The sequence below is a fragment of the Microtus ochrogaster genome, chromosome 8 (genome assembly GCF_000317375.1).
Source record: "Microtus ochrogaster isolate Prairie Vole_2 chromosome 8, MicOch1.0, whole genome shotgun sequence".
Classification (NCBI taxonomy): Eukaryota; Metazoa; Chordata; class Mammalia; order Rodentia; family Cricetidae; genus Microtus; species Microtus ochrogaster.
In genome coordinates this window covers 42,151,376-42,170,476 of record NC_022015.1, presented here as the reverse complement: position 1 = coordinate 42,170,476, position 19,101 = coordinate 42,151,376, and the positions used below count along the sequence as shown (strand labels likewise).

The window sequence follows — 19,101 nt, the reverse complement described above, 5'->3', positions numbered from 1 at the left end:
GGGGAGTAGAAAATTCGAAAGTATTTGTCAGCTGGACGGTGGTGGCTCATGCCTTTAATCCCAGGCAGGTGGATCTTTGTAAATTTGAGGCCAGCCTGATCTGTAGAGCTAGTTCCAGTACAGCCAAGATTATGCATAGAAACCCTGTCTAAAAAAAAGGAAAGAACGAAAGAAAAGAAAAAGAAAGTATTTGTCCTGAGAATGTTTTCTCATTCATTTTTGTAGCATGATACTGGCTTTTATTTTACTGTTGGCAGTTTAATGCATGTTTTGTAAGATAACCATTGATTTTTTTTGTTATGTATTTGTGTGTGTATGTATATGTTTATGTACATACAATTTGTGTGCGTGCGTTTGTGTAATTTAGAAATAAAAAGCATGCTGCTTGGCCTGACTAGCTAATGTGTACTTGCATCTGGCAAACAATCTTTTTCTTTCGAATTCTGGTCATAGCGGAGTTGGGCTCTCTTGGCTCTAATGAGCCACTTTCAGAAATTATAACTTCTTTCTTTCATCTTCTGAAATACATAACCCTGACCTTACAACGCTGCTTGGAGAAAAAGGAGAAACATTAGGCAGCCAATTTATTCTAGCCAAAAAAGGAAAAGACCCCTTGGTTCTTCTAGGTATGAAAAAGCTAGATGTGTCTCACGGGACCCATAAGGACAGAGTAGACACTCCAGTTTCTCTTACAGCTGGCGGTCCTTGCAACCACCCTTCTATTCCAGACAGTTTCCCAGAGCAGCCTGCTTTTCTCTCAAAAGAAACTGGTCCAGCAGAAGAGTGGATAGTTAAAAACCAAGAACCCAAGAACCCGAACAAGATTCCAAGTGGAGAGGACAGACGTGCACTGGATCTTGGACGGTGTAAGGCAGAACACGTTTCTACACATTCCCTGTCCCCATCTGAACTTTTAGGAGCCAGTGTAGAAAAAGATTCTCCGGAGTCACCATTTGAAGTAATTATTGACAAAGCAACTTTTGACAGAGAATTTAAAGATTTGTATAAGGAAAGCACAAATGATTTGGGTGGATGGACAACACACAGTGGTAGAGAATCCCCTGCAGACTTGTTGGAAATGAATGACAAAGTGTTTCCCCTGAGAAATAAAGAGGCAGGGCGTTACCCAGCCTCTGCACTGCTCAGTAGACAGTTTTCACACACCACAGCAGCATTGCAAGAGGTGTCTCGATGTGTGAATGATATGCATAACTTCACTAATGAAATCCTGACTTGGGACTTGGTTCCTCAAGCTAAACAACAGGCTGATAAATCATCTTCTTGCACCACAAGAAGTACAGGACCAGACAGGAGTGAACATCGCTCAGAGATTCCAGTTATAAACCTTAAAGCAAACACTCATCAGAAAATGCCTGTATGTTCTCTTAACGGGAACACTCCCATCACCAAATCCACAGGTGACTGGGCAGAAGCATCTCTCTCTCCAGAAAGCACGGTGGCTGGAAAACCTGTCAAAGACTACCTCAGCTCCACAAAAGAAGCCAGCGGCAGAGGTGTGCCAGGAAGTTCCCAGCCGCTTCCAGAGTCGCCTGTCTCTGTGTCTGAGAAATGGGTCCCAGGCTCTGGAACAGCTACAGTGGAAGTAGCTTTACCTGATCTGAGGGATGCCTGGCCTAACTCCGTCACAGAGGTTGATAGTTCTGGGGAGTCCGAAGACACAGTAATAGAGGACCTCTCAGCAGATCCCTCATTTGAGACCAATAAAGTTCTGCCTGGAAAACCCGCCTCCCTTCCAGGCGCTGCTGTGAAAACAAGTGGGAGGGGTATCAAAGAAACTCCCAGTTGTGAAACTGTGAGGAGTGAGATGTGTGGAAACTCGGAAGACCCAAGCAGTGAGGCTGAACTTCGGGGAAAGAATCTGGAAGGTGAGGAGGTGTGTTCACAAGTATCTAATACTCTGAATGAAGTTGCACCTAAAAAGCCCGCTGAAACTGTCAACCCCGAAGTTCCTTCAGCAGCACCTCCAAATGTTCTTAGCGAGACAGGGTTCCTACCAATGGCAACAGCTTCTGCCAACTTTGAGTCTTTGCTTGGAAAATATGTTGAAGATACAGATGGTTCCTCCCCAGAGGACTTGCTGGCTGCCTTCACAGCAACCAAGGAGAACGGAATAGTGGATAAAGATCACCACAGCTTGGAAACAGTGTTAAAGAAGACAGCAGACTTTCAAAACACTTTACCTGTGGAACTCTTGCATGAAAGTGAGCTAGGTGGTTCTGAAACCAAAGACATTAAAAACAAATATAGTGAACGCAGCAAAGAAACAAATGGAGGTGAGCTTGGTGTGTGCTGTCCTCCAGGTGCCTCCATAGTGACTCCCGACTTAGAGCAGGAGCAGCTCACCATCAGAGCCATCAAAGAATTAGGGGAAAGACAGGCTGAGCAGGTGGAGGCTGAAGAAGCAACTCCTGGAGGAAAGCTCAAGCAAGCCTTTGCTCCACAACCTTGGCCACAGAGGTCATCTGATATCCTAGAACATACAGATATCAAGGCTGGATCTGATCTTGGGATTTCCAAAAAGCCCATTCTCATCAAAGACACTAGAGTAGATCCTATTTCCAGCCTTAGCAAGACTGAAACGGTTAACAACCATGTCCTAGCAAGACTTCTGACTGACTTCTCAGGTAACCATTTACACCAGAAATTCTGCATGTGGTTAATTCTGTGGTTGCCATTCTGCTGTATGTCCTGTATGTGAAAGGAGATTTCCCCGCACACACACTTAGTGATCACTGAGCTTGCTTTCTCTCTTCTGGTATTTCACAAGCCACAGACTACTTGGTAACACTAACCTCCTGGGGTTTTTGTTTGTTTGGTTGTTTTGTTTTATTTTGTTTTCGAGACAAGGTTTCTCTGTAGCTTTGGTGCCTGTCCTGGAACTCTTTTGGACCAGGCTGGCAACAGAGATCCATCTGCCTCTGCCTCCCAAATTCTGGGATTAAAGGCATGTGCCACCACCACCCAGGCTAACCTCCTGAGTTTCTAAATTTTCTGTTCTGTCTCACGGTCTGTCTTTCTTTATACGTGGCCTAAATGTGGCTACTGTCTTTAAAAAGATCACCACATTCTTATGTATTTATTGGTTTTTTTGTTTGTGGGTTTGTTTTGAGGCAGGGTTACCCAGACTGGCCTGAAGCTGACTATATAGCCAAGGCTACTGAACTCCTGCAGACCTCCTGCTTCAGCCTCTCAGTTCTGGGATTACAGGCCCAGTCTGTATCTTAGTTATTTTCAAAGTTTAGTTTTTTTTAAATCTCCATTGATGAGCACTTGGGTTTTGGTTTTTTTTTCTTAATAGGGAACTTGTAAATTTTAATTAGTTATCAAAGATAAAAGAATTCCTGCAGGGAAACTCAGTAAATGTAATTTTTAATTAATTTACTATATTCCACAGAGGGTTTATGCTCTAAAAGTAGGTGACCATTATTGTAGTATTCTTTTGGAGTAATAAGAGAAACTCATTAATTCTTACACTGCGGACCTACTGAATAGCTTCAACAACAGAATATTTGACAGTACCAGAAGCCCTTCTTATCAGCAGTTTATTTGAAATAATCTCCTTTCTAGCAGTTGGCTTCCAGTATAATGGTTTTGAATGCTGTTTGTCTCACAAAGTGTATTACTTTTTATTGCTACAAGAAGACAGGTGACCAAGGCTATAAAAGAAAGCTTTTTTTTTTTTTTTTTATTTTCAAGACAGGGTTTCTCCATAGTTTTTTGGTTCCTGTCCTGGAACTAGCTCTTGTAGACCAGGCTGGCCTCGAACTCACAGAGATCCGCCTGCCTCTGCCTCCCGAGTGCTGGGATTAAAGGCGTGCGCCACCACCGCCCAGCTAAAAGAAAGCTTTTAAGAAGGACTTCCTTACAGTTTCAGAGAGTGTAAAGCCAACTGGGGTGTCATGGGCTTTTGAAACTTAAAAGCCCACCCTTAGTGACACATGTCTGCCAACAAAGCCAGATCTATTACTGTTTACCAAACAAAACAGTTCTACCAACTAGGCCAAGTATTCAAGTTATGAGCCTTTGGGAGCCATTCTCTTTCAAACCACCACAGAAAGTTTGGGGGAGGGGGTATTTTAAAGCTCTACACACAGTCAGCATTGCTTATACTTGTAATTCTAGCTCTCAGAATGCTGAAGCAGACATACTGCCTTGAACTCAAGGTTAGCCTAGACTACACATTAATACCCTATTCCCGGCCGGGCGGTGGTGGCGCTCGCCTTTAATTCCAGCATTCAGAAGGCAGAGGCAGATGGATCTCTGTGAGTTTGAGGTCAGCCTGGTCTACAAGAGCTAGTTTCAGGACAAGATCCAAAGCTACAGAGAAACCCTGTCTTGAAAAACAAAACAAAAAAGACCCTATTTCCAAAAACAAATCCGTTCATAAAAAATGGCACATTTGATACCCAAGCTTTTTACCATTACTGAAAAGTCAGTATTAGCTGCTAGACTTCCATAGTTTTTAAACTCTTGATGTTTGATCCTTGTTTTCAAATGAAGTCATATTTAAACTTATAGCAAAAGTTAAGATTTTGGTCAGGCATGATTGGTACATACCTATAATCCTCACACCTGGGAGGTAGAAGCAGGTGTTCAGTCATCCTTGTTTACTTAGTGAGTTTGAGGTCAGCCTAGTCCTGGACAGTGTGGGGGTCGGGAGCAGGGAGGGAGAGAGTGGTATTTTTTTTAATATTTATTTATTATGTATACAATATTCTGTCTGTGTGTATGTCTGCAGGCCAGAAGAGGGCACCAGACCTCATTACAGGTGGTTGTGAGCCACCATGTGGTTGCCGGGAATTGAACTCAGGACTTTTGGAAGAGCAGGCAATGCTCTTAACCACTGAGCCATCTCTCCAGCCCCGAAGTGGTATTTTAAATAAACTTTTATGCCTAATTTTCCCATGAATGTATTTTCTTATTAAAGACCATGAGTAGCCAGGCAGTGGTGGCACATGCCTTTAATCCCAGCACTCCAGAGGCAGAAGCAGGCAGAGTTCTGTGAGTTCTAGGACAGCCAAAGCTACACAAACCCTGTCTCCAAAACAAAACAAAATAAAGCAGACTGCTGGACAGATACTTAATCTTAAATTGTAATCTTTAAAATCAAGAATTATTTAGCCCTATAATAGTATTTTAAAGATTAAATGTGAAAATATAGTAGCGTAGTGCATTGTCGAGTATATAGTTAATAGGTGTAGTACAGGACTGGTACACACCTTTTTTTCCCCCCAGACAGGGTTTCTCTGTGGCTTTGGAGCCTGTCCTGGAACTAGCTCTTGTAGACCAGCCCAGTCTCGAACTCAGAGATCTGCCTGCTTCTGCCTTCTGAGTGCTGGGATTAAAGGTGTGCGCCACCACCACCTGGCTGGTACACACCTTTAATACTAGCCCTCCAGAGGCAGAGAAAGGCAGATCTCTGTGAATTCCAAGCCAGCCTGGTCTACATGGTGAATTCCATGACAGCCAGAGACCCTTCCTCAAAAAAAAAAAAATTAAGAAAGAAAGAAAGAAATAAACCCTAATTGTGTGTGTGTTATTTTATATGTGTGTTTGTGTTTGCATATATATCTGTATACCACATGCATGCCTGGTGCTTGAGCCCTGTTACTGGAGTAGCAAGATGGTTGTGAGCCACCATGTAGGTGCTAGAAATCAAACCCAAGTCCTCTGGAAGAGCAACCAAGTGTAGCCCCCTAAATTTATATTTTTAAAATTTTTTTATGTCTCTTCATATTCTTTTATTTTTCTTTTCTTATTTTCAGTTTTTCCAGACAAGAATTCTCTGTGTAGCTTTGGAGCCTGTCCTGGAACTCGCTCTGTAGACCAGGCTGGCCTTGAACTCACAGAGATCTGCCTGCCTCTGTCTCCTGAGTGATGAGATTAAAGGCGAGCAATACTGCCCAGCTTTTCTTCATATTCTCTTCCATATGCGCTTGTTCTATCTGTGTGTGTGAGAGAGGACTGGGGAGAGAGGGAGGGAGGAAGATAGGAAGATACTTGCACATACATGTATCAGAGGACAGCTTGAAGTAACTAGTTTTCTCACTCCACCATGCCAGTGATAAGACTCAAGTTGCTAGACTTGGCAGCAGACATCTTTACCCCCTAAACCATCTCACTAGCCTATTTATGCCATTTTAATTGGTTGGGGGTTGGGGAGTGGAGATTGAATTCAAGGCCCCATGCTTGCCAGACAAGCACAATGCCATGGATTACATTCCCCTGCCCCTAAAATCTGAAGAATTAAAGATAGAAATAATTGCACTCTAGGAATTAGAGAGTCTAATGGAGGCGCGTTGGGCTCTTAACTCCTGCTTTTTCTGTGAACAGAGTGTAACTTTAAACAGTTAACTGTGTCCTAGGGCTTGCCTGTAAATGAAAATGTTGAAGTGTATTCCTGCTCCAATGATCCATCGGTACCTTTTAGATTTCTTCCTGGGTTATAATGGTTCTCACAGATAGTTAATTTTGAGTGTTAAAGTATACATAAATTAGGCTATAAAGCCTGCTGGCATTTTTACACTATAATGTAACCTTAAACAACTAACTGGTTCAACATCTTCCTTTAGTAATGAGGTGACAGTAATTATTTTGCCAGGTATTATAGTATTGTTATAAGTAAAGAGCTATCTAAATAATTATTGGTAATTCCCAGCTGAGCTATTTCATCTAGAATGAGAGATGAAAGGAGATATGGAGATTGATATTTCTCACTGATCAGATTCTATTATTGTCAAATATTTTTAGATGATAGTTATGGGAGATTGACATATAGTTAGAAACTTAAAGGTTATTCTTTACAAATTTAAAACTTAAAAAATTTTGTCAGTTATTTTATGATCCTATTCTTAAAGACATAAACCATTTTAGTAAAATGTATCAGCTTCTTGTTTTCACAGTGTGTACATGTGACATCCATACACACATACACGTAATTAGGAATAAAATCTTTAAAGATTTATTTATGTACTTTATGTATATATGAAGCAATCTCTTCATATACTCCTGTATGTCAGGAGAAGGAATAGGATCTCGTTATAGATGGTTGTGGACACATCGTGTGGTTCCTGGGGAGTTGAACTCAGACCTCTGGAAGAAGAACCAGTGCTCTTAACCACTAAGCCATCTCTCCAGCACTAGAAATAAAATCTTTAGATAAAATTTTTCAAAATAAAATATATTAGTTTTTTTTTATTGTAGCCAGGTAGGCTTCTATTGGACCCAGTCTTCCTGCATATAACAATTCTTTGAACAAAATCTTTTAAATTAAAAGAAAAAGGCCTGAAGGCAATGTAGAACATACAGAAACAAGCAGATTCTGAAAGAGTTAACACTTATAAGAATGGAGGGCTGAAGGGATGGCTCAGACATTAAGAGCACTAACTGCTCTTCCAGAGTTCCTGAGTTCAACTCCCAGCAACCACATGGTGGCTCACAACCATCTGTAATGGGGTCTGGTGCCATCTTCTGGCCTGAAGCATACATACAGGAAGAACCCTGTATACATAAATAAGTCTTGAAAAAAGAAAAGAAAGGAATATATTTGAACAATTACATGCAATCAATTTTTACTGCTTTTAACCAGAAAAACAGACTGAAGTTGGGACCTGACAGATCAAGAAGACTGGGAGAAGATAATTTAAGTTATTCTCAATGACTAGAAATTTAAAAGGAAGAAGAATCCAGAAAAGAGAGATCCAGAAGATAAAAGCCTAAAATTCTTTCCATAAAAGTAATCTCTGTGTAAGCTCCTTTCTAATCCGTGACCAACATGTGTACAAGAGAGAATCCAGGCAACAGCTAACAAAAGAACTGAGCCATGACTTGATCTTCTGTACCGGAGACAAAGAGTATGCAAATTGAGTTTAGCAAAATGTAATGGCATGCTTAAAGTAACCCCCAAAATGAATACTCTCCAGGGATCAGTGGTTGTGAGCACTTGCTATTTCAGAGGGCTCAGGTTTGATTTCTGGCTTCCTTGGGCATCTGTACTCACTTGGTGAGTATATAGACAAGCAGGCATACACACATATGAAATAGACTTCAGTTATTTGTTTGTGTTGGAGGTGTTGAGGCAGGGTCTCTCTGTGTAGCCCTGGCTGTTCTGGAGCTCTTTATTCCATTAGATGCATAGAAATCCATCTGTCTATGTCTCCTGAGTGCTGGGATTAAAGGTGTCCATGTAAATAAATTTTTTAAATACATACTCTCTAGAGTACTATAACAGAATAAGTGCACCAGCTGTAAAACATATTAGTTATGGTGTCTAGAATGGAACCCAAACTATTTAAAAACCAGAAAAATATAATCCATCTGGAGAAAAAAGATCTATATAGATTAAGTTCATACGTTAGAATTAAATCAAGACCAGCCTAGTCTATATAGTGAGGTCCAGGATAACAAGTTACATAGTAACTGGAGAGAGGGGAGAGAGGTTATTATAGCCACCCAACAAAGTGAAGGAAAATGTTTGTATTAGATGAAAATGAAGGAAGTTTCAGCCTTAAAATAGAAACAGAAATAGCCTAAAGGAAACCCTAGAACATCTGAAGTTTGAAATTCATTAAGTGACCTTAATAGCAAATGGAGATGATGAAGGAAGGAATCTGAATTTGAGGATAAACAGGAAATTATGCAACCTGGAAAACAAGGGAGGAGAAAAGTATCAAGGATCTGTGGAATAATCAAAAAGATTACACAATAGGGTTCCCACAGCAGATCAGAGAAGAGCTTTATGAAGATAAAGTGATCACAGGCTTCCTAGTCTATGAAACAGACACACACACTGACTGGCCAGAGCAGCTTAGCAGTCACCTACTAGTTTAAGTCCAAAGACAACCTTGCTTTGAACAGGTGTCAGGGCCTCAAGACTGCTCCCAGACTAATTGGTTAGGACTCAGTGGGTTCAGAAACTGGTAACACCACTGTTGGCAGTAGATTGCTGCAGAGGGACACACAGAGGAAGACGCCATAGGTCAGCTTTCAGCTGTCCACACACTTATGCAGGAAGTACTGAACTCTTCCACAACTGTGGCAACAAAGCAGAGTTGCCATCTAAGAATGCTTGTTACATCTTTGGTATCCAGAATGACAAGCCGTGCCCATGTGACTTCTAAATGACTACTCAGACTCCAGCATCTCTTCACCAAGCCAAAACAGGCATTTGTCATAAATCATTACTAGATAACACCTAATCTGATCACTATATAAAAAAAGCATAGCCCTGAGGGAGACTTGTAAAATGTTTTAAAAAAAAAAGATTCATCAAATAAAATTTCCCAAGGGAGATTATTTTATTTTTCTCTCTTGCCTCCACTTCCCAAGTGCTGGGATGTGCCACCATGCTCAACTTTAACCCAGAGTTCTGTATTAAATAATGGAAAACAAAATCAAGAGGCTGGAGAAGTGAGCCCTTAAGGATGCCCTCTTGTGGCCTGTGTGGGCACTTCACATAATGTGTGGTATATTTACTTGCACATACTCTTTACATGAAATAAAAACAAATCTTTAATAGTAAAAATGCCTTTTAGATATGAGATTAAGGGAATTTGTTATGGACAACCTGGTCTACAAAATTGATAAAGTTTTCACACACACACACACACAAAAAAATACCAGTCCCATCAAGCAGGAAAGGCAAAAGGATCAAGAATTCAAAGCCAAGCCGGGTGATGGTGGCGCACGCCTTTAATCCCAGCACTCGGGAGGCAGAGGCAGAGGCAGGTGGATCTCTGTGAGTTCGAGACCAGCCTGGTCTACAAAGCTAGATCCAGGACAGGCTCCAAAGCCACAGAGAAACCCTGTCTCGAAAAAAAAAAAAAATTCAAAGCCAAGACTATCATCAGGCTGGTAACCCTGACAACTTGAGTTCAGTCCCCGAGAACCCACATGGTAGAATGAGAGAATATGATGTGGGAGGTCCTTCTGTCTATATGTTGCTTTTATTGGTTAATGAATAAAGAAACTGCCTTGGCCTGTTGATAGGGTAGAACTTAGGTAGGCTGGGAAAATTAAACTGAATGCTGGGAGAAGGGTGGAGTCAGAGAGACGCCTTATAGCCCTACCAAGGACTTTAGCCGGTAAGCCACAGCCACATGACCATACACAGTTTAATATAAATGGATTAAATTAATATATGAGTTAGCCAATAAGAAGCTAGAGATAACAGGCCAAGCAGTGATTTAAATAATACAGTTTCTGTGTGATTATTTCGGGTCTAAGCTAGCTGGACAGCCAGGAACCAACAAGCAGCCTCCCCTTCTCCTACAAGAACCAATTCCCACAAATTTTCCTCTGTCTTCCATGCATGATAGTGAGCTCAATCCCAACCTGGGCTACATCATGAAACCATTTTTTCATGAGGGGAAAAAATCTAGAGAGGTGGCTCACCAACTAAGAGCACTTGCTGCTCTTCCAGAAGATCCAAGCTTAGTTTCCAGTCCCATGTCAGGCAGATCATAATGGCCTATATGCGAACTTCAGAGGAATCCAACTCTGGCCTTCACAGGTAACTTGCACCCACATGGAGCACGCACAAAAAATGCACTTAAAAATAACTCCTAAAAGAAAAAAAATAGAACATAAAAGGAAGGAATCCATCCTACAGAATCTATAACATAACCACTTGCGCTGATAAAAGAATTTAACAGAATCCCAGGACACTGGTTAATGTTGAGAATGTTCATTAAGAAAGAGGACTGAATCCAGTCCAAGCTCAACAGCAAGACTGTTTGAAAGAACACAAAGGGTTCTTAGGTCGTTTGCTACACTAATCTCAAAGTAAGCTAGACTTCACCAAAATTACTGTTACTATTTTTGTTTAGTTTTTCGAGATAGAGTTTCTCTAGTTTTTTTTTTTTTTTTTTTTTTTTTTTGAGCCTGTCCTGGCTCCCAAGTGCTGGGATTAAAGGTGTGCACCACCGCCCAGCTCAAAATTAATTTTTAATTTTTGCATGATGAAAGATATAACTAGTGGGTATCACCTTGAGAAAATACTTGCCAAATTATATCTATTGGACTATCAAAATCTAGACTGAACAGATCAATGACACTTCCCAAAAGAACTTTACACCAGTGACTGGTAGTGCAGCGTAAATCTATCCAACACTAAATCTCACACAGTTTAAGCAGTTATCACTATTTATGTATTCTAATAGCCGTTGTTCAAGACAGTCCCCAGTAACAGTAACGTGGTAGAGCAGTGAGTCTCGTGGACTGTGGCTGGGAATGTAAATAAGGAAAGTTGGCATATTCTTAAAAAACAGTACCCATTTGTCCTGTGAACTAGCAACTTCTTCACAAAGATATTTTTTTTTTTTGGCAGTTTTACTAATAATGTCCTGGTGCTGGAAATAGTAATTTATCAGTAAGGGAACAAATCTCCCTTGAAATAATTATGTTTGCGTGTGAATCATGGGACAACTTGTGAAGTCAGTCTTCTACTTCTACCATGTGGGTCCCAGGAGTGGAACTCAGATCTGCCAGGCTTGGCAGCCAGTGATCTTAGCTGCTGAGCCAGCTCTACAGACAGAGCTCTTTTGAGACTGCCATTAGCCCCAGCAGCTCCCTCTTTTGGTGTGTTATGCTTACTGCAGCTGGCATCCTTAAATCTCACTCACACGCCAGAGATTAAAAAAAAAAAAAAAAACCTTTGGGGGGGTTATTTATTTGTTTTTTGTTTTTGTTTTCAAGACAGGGTTTCTCTGTAGCTTTGGAGCCTGACCTGGAACTTGCGCTGTAGGCCAGGCTGACCTCGAACTCACAGAGATCCTCCTGCCTCTGCCGCTCGAGTGCTGGAATTAAAGGCGTGCGCCATCACCCACAGGCTAAAAACCTTTATTTTAAATAATAAAAATAATATGGGGGTCTCGTATCTGGCCTAGGTTCCTGGAGTTGCTTCCTTAGGGCACTGTGCTCCCAAGAGCCAATGTGCCCTTTCTGCCCACGTGGCTCCTCGAGATCATTCAATAACGACCGTTTAGGCAGTGCTCTCCAGGACCGGCTGATGCAGCTGGTGATGCCTGGGCAGCATGCGATGGGGAACTGCTGCTGGGTGCGGTGCTTTGGGCTGCACTGTCAGGAAAGGGGCCTCGTGCAGACAGGAGATGGCGGTAGAGGATCCAAGTGTTTTAGAGCATGTCCGAGAGGTGAGCACTTATCTACTCTTAAGTGATAGCCTGAGAGAGATCAGAAGCGGATATAGGCTGCTCCCTGAGGAAGAAACAGTTATTTGTTAGAGAGGCATTATGAGTCGATTGCTTCAAAACAGACCTTGGTCAGAAAATCTCGAGTTAACTTCACAAAAAGAGTTAGAATCGGAAACTAGCTGTCCAGCGCCAAACAGCCAGGGCAGCAAAGCAGAGAAAGCACTTGGGGCAGGCAAGGTACACATGTCATGTACCTCCTAGCAGTGGAACTCAAAGTTAAGGGCCAGAAGACAAGTTTGGATTTTGTTTGAGAAATAGAAAGGGGCAGTGTGGATCTCATCAGACACACAGTGTTGATACCAAGTGCCCAAAGCAGCTATGACTTAGCGACCTAAACTAAGTCAACTTATGAACATGTATGTATCGTTTGATGAGACCAGAAGGTGAAGGAGGAATGACGCGATGCTTCTCATGAAGTAGCCTTCCAAAACGAATGCGTTCCCTAGGCAGCACTTAGGTATAACACTGACCCGGGCAGACTCTAATTTCTGTGGACAAAAGGGGAAGAAGAACTTTCGTTAGGGCTAAAATGGGTAACAGTGGCAATTCTGAGTGTTGCAGGTTTGTGAGACCTATCTTAGAACTGTTGGATTCTAGCATCAGACAGTCTGAAACAGATCAACAGATTGAGTAAAGTAAATTTTGTGACCCTGCTTAGCAGTTCTGACCTCGTATTAAAAGTGGACTAGAATGCACTAGTGATAAATGCTGAGCCTTTTAAGGTGGAGGAGAAATCATGTAAGTGCTTTTTACTAGAAGGGAATGGGGATGGTGGAACAGAGCTGAATGGCTTCAGAATGAGTGCAATTTCATCTTCTTTTTTTTTTCTTTTTTTTTTTTGCTTCAAGACAGAGTTTTGCTGTAGCTTTGGAACCTGTCCTGGAACTAGCTCTTGTAGACCAGGCTGGCAAAACAGTTTCTTTGTTTTTAATTTATTTAGTATGTATTCAGTGTTCTGCCTGCATATATGCCTGCAGCTCAGAGGAAGGCACCAGATCTCATTACATATGGTTGTAAACCACAGTGTGGGTTCTGGGAATTGAACTCAGGACCTCTGGAAGAGCAGCCAGTGCTTTTACCCACTGAGCCCCTGTCTTCTGCTTTTCAAAACCAACTAAAGGATTCTAACATGTTATCCATTAATTTTTTTTCTTTGTTTGTTTTTGTTTTTCGAGACAGGGTTTTTCTGTAGCTTTGGAGCCTGTTCTGGAGCTAGCTCTTGTAGACCAGGCTGGCCTTGAACTCACAGAGATCCACCTGCCTCTGCCACCCAAGTGCTAGGATTAAAGGTGCGCCACCACTGCCCTGCTGGGTTTTGCATTTTAAAACTTGGTAATTTTACTTTGACTGCCTGACCAAACCTATTTTATTATGTAACTGAAAGTCTTTAAAAAGTGTTTTTGTTACTTCTCAGCAGATAGGAAGAGTTGTTGAGAGGAGAAAGGTTGTTTGGAATGCTGTCTTCATTTCCCTGCATTATTTACTTTGACTTCTTTGAATTCTATTGTCTAATAACTAGGCACAGTTAATTTGAGAAGACCCTAAGAAATGCTAGGTATGGTTTCTTTTCACACCTACCACAAACACACATCCTAATATGATGTTGACACATTCTGATTAGAAGATATTATAAAACAAACTTCTGTACATGTTACATTGAAAATAAATAAAAATATATAATCATATATTTAGATATTTTACTTCCTTTTACATGCCACTATATTGGTTTCTGATACTTTTTAAATTCTGTATTTCCAACAAATGATCTTTGAAATATTTACACAGAATGTGTAAATGTGAATGATTGAAGAAAACAAATGGTAATACAGGTATTTAAAACTAAATAAAGCTGGGCAGTGGTGGTGCCTACCTTTTAATGCACTCAGTACTCAGGAGGCAGAGACAAGGGGATCTCTGTGAGTTCCAGGACAGCCAGTGAAATGTTGTCTAGAAAAACCAAAATAAAATAAAATCTTTTTGGTATGAAAGATTTCATAATGCCCTTCATCTGCTGTTCCCTCTTTTCATCAGTAAATCCTTTTTTGACCTAGACCCTAATTCTACTGATTATTTTAAGGGACTTTCTGTACTGTTATGCACTTTATATTCTGCGTACCTCTAGAGGGCACTAGTCACATGTATTATCAGTGTAGGTCTGACTTAGACAACTTTCCGTTAGATTGCAGGGAAGTCTGTGAGGACACAGTGGTCTCTTCCAACTTGTGCAAATGTAGAAATTATTTTTTTATTCCTTTGTAAAACTTTTAGATTCATTTTATTTATGTGAGTGTTTTGCCTGCATATATATATGTGCACTGTGTGTGTGCCTGGTGGCCATTGGGACCAGAAGAGGGTGTCAAATCCCCTGGAAATTACACATAGTTATGAGCTACCCTGTGAATGCTAGGAACTGAACTCCGGTCTTCTGGAAGAACAAGCAGCCAGTACTTTTAACCTCTAAGCCATCTCTCCAGGCCCCTGGTAGTGGGTTTTTTTTGTTTGTTTGTTTTTTTTGTTTGTTTGTTTGTTTGTTTGTTTGTCCTTGTTTTGGGGTTGTTTTTTTCTTCGAGACAGGGTTTCTCTGTAGCTTTGGAGCCTGTTCTGGAACTAGCTTTGTAGACCAAACTGGCCTTGAACTCACAGAGATCCGTCTGCCTCTGCTTCCCGAGTGCTGGGATTAAAGGCATGCGCCACCACTACCTGGCTTATATTTTATGCTAGTTTTTAAGAATATAGATGAGTTATTTTTTAGAATATTTCCCTAGTTGTTTTTGTCTGTTTATTTTCTCTTTAAATTCACGACCTGTATTTGAGGTTGGAATTCTACAGAAGCAGTACTCTCCTTCTTGGATGTGTCATATCCAGGGGCACATATCATCTGTTTGTTCTGTGGTGGTGACATGAAGCTTCTCTGCATTTTGTATTGAAACTAAACTACACTTACAGGCATATGAATTTCCACATGTGTATGTGCCTGAACTCCTGACTGTAGGAATTGTCCTGCTTAGTATCAGCCCTCTTATCTGATACCGTTCAGTTTTCTTGTATAGCCTCAGTTTGGTAATATGCACCTGAGTGGCACTTTTTCTCCCTGATTTGCAAAACCACTGCAACTGTTCCTAACAGGAATCACAGAACTTCTTCCAAATAAAGCTTGTGAGTTTATTGCATGTAGGTAATAATGTACTCTGCCTGGACTGGCCTCATGTTCTCCTGGAAACAACTTTGGAGAGAAGGTCCCATTTTCTCCACTTTACAGTGGAAGATGGGTCAGAAAGGTTAAAGTAACACTGGTAGAAATTACCAAGACTCAGATATGTCCAACTCTAGAGACCTTGTCCATTTTTATAAGGCTAGACTGGGCAATTTAGCAAGAATTAAAAAAAAAAAAGTATAGCCAGGTGTGTGTTACAGGCCTGCAATCCCAGCTCTCAAGGTTGGGGTACAAAAAGCAACCTAAAATAACAAAACGAAAGATAAAGAGGCACCAGAATACTAAAGAGCTAGATGGCTCAGTCAGTAAAGTGCTGGGCCTGAGTTTATTCCCTAGAATCCACATTAGGGTAAAAAGGAGAGGAGGAGGGTGTTGGGTGTAATACTGACGAAGGGAAGTAGAGGCAGGTGGATCCTGGGGGCTCAACTTAACGTGTTTAGCAAGCTCCAGAATAGTGAGAGATCCAGTTTTTTTTGTTGTTTTGCTTTTTGTTTGTTGTTTTTTTCAAGACAAGGTTTCTCTGTGTAACAGTCCTACCTGTTTGGAACTTGTTTTGCGGACCAGGCTGGTCTCTAACTCACAGAGACCCACCTGCCTCTAGCCCCCAAGTGATGGGATTAAAGGTGTGAGTCACCACTGCCCAACTTGTTTGCCTTTAGTCCCAGTACTTGGGAGACAAAGACAGGCAGGCAAATCTCTGTGAGTTCAAATCCAACCTGGTCTACAGAGTGAGTTCCAGGACAACCAGGGCTGCACAGAGAAACCCTGTCTATAAAATAACAGTGGTGCTTCATCTCAGGCCTCCACGTATACATCTGCACCACACCCAAACAATTGAAAGTTATTTCAGAAAGCAATCCCTTAAAGGGCCACAAATACGTAGCTCAGTGGAAAGTACTTTTTTATTCGGCATGCACAGGACCCTGGACTCCTCAGTCCTGCGCATGCACACATTGTGGTTTGGGTGAGCATTAGTTAGTCTCTTACTTACATCCCTTCTGTTTTCAGATTAAGATGAAGACTAGCATTTCATTTCAAGTAGAGATGATCTGTTTTTATCACCACTTTCTTTCTTGCCCCAACTTTTACATTTCACTTAGTGCTGTCTTTGGGTCCAGGATCTAACCATTTTATAAGCATTGTCTACTTACATTTAATGCACTGATTGAGATGGGGCCTTGCTGTGTTGTCTGTCCTAGTGGACTGTGGGCTGAAGTTACTACCTTGACCTCCTCTATTATCTTTTCTGCCAAAAAAAGTTGAAGATTGATGTCACTTTACCCCAGTGGACCCGTCTCTGAAGTGGGTACGGTACATATATGTACTGGTGGACACTCTACTACATGTACAGCACAGGCAGGGTGGTCCTGCTTCTCTAACTTCTACTCCCTCTCTTTTGGCAGTACGCGATCTGATCTTCTGGCGAGATGTGAAGAAGACTGGGTTTGTCTTTGGCACCACGCTGATCATGCTGCTGTCCCTGGCAGCTTTTAGTGTTATCAGTGTGGTCTCTTACCTCATCCTGGCTCTGCTCTCTGTCACCATCAGCTTCAGAGTCTACAAATCTGTCATTCAAGCCGTGCAGAAGTCAGAAGAAGGCCATCCATTCAAGTAAGTTGAAGTTAGAATATACATTTCATTAGAGGGATTTGCTGAGATTCTCAGGTCTGCAGTTCTGACCTGCCTCTTGGAGCTGATTGATATCAAAGATACCCTAAATACCTATTACAGTCACCCTAATAAGTGATCAGGTTAGTATTTAAGAACTTTTAACTAGCTGGAGACTCATACTTAAGGCTAAAGAGAGCTGCAGATCCTGAGCAGGGCACAAAATAGCTTGCCCAGGGCAGCCCTCAGTCAGCCACTGTGTCCATGTCTCAGCCCTATATGGTAAAGCCCAGACACAGCACTCCTAGTTCTAGAACAGGAGTTTACTCTGTTTTTATTCTGAATTTTATTTCTGAGTTACTTTAGATCTTCTGTAGTTTCCCTAGGTCTAGAGGCAATTTTTAACTTTTATTTTATTGTGTATATATGTGGGTATTTTGCCTGACTGCCTGTCTTTGTAACATATGCATGTGGTGCCCTTGCAGGCCAGAAGAGGGCATCCAGTCCCTTGAAACTAGAAATATAAAGGTGTGTGCCACCACTGCCTGGCTTGAACCCTTAAATTTTTATCGTAGCCGGGTGGTGGTGGCACATGCCTTTAATCCTAGCACTTGGGAGACAGAGGCAGGTAGGTGGATCTCTGTGAGTTCGAGACCAGCCTGGTCTACAAGAGCTAGTTTCAGGACAGGCTCCAAAGCTACAGAGAAACCCTGTCTCGAAAGCCCCCCCCCTCAAAAAAAATGTAAATTAGTGTGTATGTGTAGTTTTTTGAGACAGGGTTTCTCTGTGTATGCTGGGCTGTTCTTGTTAGTTATTCTTAAAAAATATCCGTGGGCGGGCTGGCGGAGCCCACCATGAGAAAAAGCGGCTACAGCTTCCCACCAGTGGGAGGGCATGAGCCGTGCTGGCGGTGGTGGCGGGTCAGACATATAAACACAGGAAATAGCCATAAATAGCCATAAATGTTTATTAAGGAAGGGGAAGAGAGAAAAAGGGAGAGAGAGAGAAGAGAGAGAGAGAGAGAGAGAGAGAGAGAGAGAGAGAGAGAGAGAAGAGGAGAGAAGCAAAGCCCCGTGTGTACACCAGGAGAGAAAAGCAGGAAGAGAGCGATGGCGGGCGGAGGTCAGAAGTTAAAAGGAGTGGGCGTGGCTAGGGCAGGGACCAAAAGAATAACATTCCCATATCTTGCTTTTAATAAAAAGCAAATTAGACACTCCAGTTTGAAGGAATTGGGGCGGCGAATTCTCAAGACTGCTTCTGGCTGATTGTGGGCATCGTCTTTGGTGGGGCGCGAGAGAAGTCTGGGTGCTGGGCACATCCTGGCATAGCTGGTCTCTTTGTTTCTGACCGATGACTGTGGCATGGAAATGTCTGGTATCTCTTATCCTGTTTAAGGTATTGGCAGAACAAAGAACAAAGTTAGATTAAGGGAAAAAAAAATTTTAGGACCAGGGGATTGAGGGGGTATCTGACCTGTTTAAGACGGATTCTTTAATTCGGCTCCCTGGAACTCACGAGAACTCCTTGGGTTTGTGAGAACAGAAGTTTTAGACATATAATGACTGTAGCATAAGAGATAAATTTGGTTTGAAATTTGTTTGAGGTCACCTTGCAAAACCTCTCAGCTGTCATACTGTCAGAGATCTTTGAGAAGGATAAGATTTTACTTGAGTTATTGATTAAAAAAATGACAGAGAACTTACTTGGTTGGCACCCAGAGCTACTCTTTTTGGGTCCTCCATGGTTGCTGAAGATTGCACTTGAACTTTGCTGTTTAGCGCAGGGCCTGCCAGGCTCCAGAAGATCCTGTGGGCTAAGAAATCTGTAGGAAGACAGGCCTACCTTGACCTGAGCAGCTAGGCTGTCAATTCCAGCGATTCCGTCCACGTCTAGAGAGGTCTTTACTTTAGACGAAAGGCAGGTTTGCCCAATGGTCAGAGCTCTGCAGTCGAAGCAAAATGCAGAAGGACGTTGTTCTGCACGTGTCTGTCTTCTGTCTTCTTTAGAGGGAGCAGAGAGCTGCTGCTAGGAGCCAACCTGTCTCTTTTT

The 19,101-nt window shown here is 41.8% G+C and overlaps 1 protein-coding gene across 3 annotated transcripts in view; it reads left to right on the top strand.

Moving 5' to 3' along the window:
- Rtn3 (reticulon 3) overlaps positions 1-19,101 on the top strand; it is a 62,098-nt gene that overhangs the window by 33,590 nt on the left and 9,407 nt on the right. Inside the window, exons 3-4 of one of the 3 annotated variants that reach the window (XM_005351877.3) lie at positions 696-2,645; positions 16,848-17,055. In XM_005351877.3, the coding sequence (XP_005351934.2) occupies positions 696-2,645; positions 16,848-17,055 (2,158 nt within the window). The remainder of the gene's footprint in view (positions 1-695; positions 2,646-16,847; positions 17,056-19,101) is intronic. The other 2 variants (XM_026781574.1, XM_026781575.1) reach the window with 2 other exon arrangements.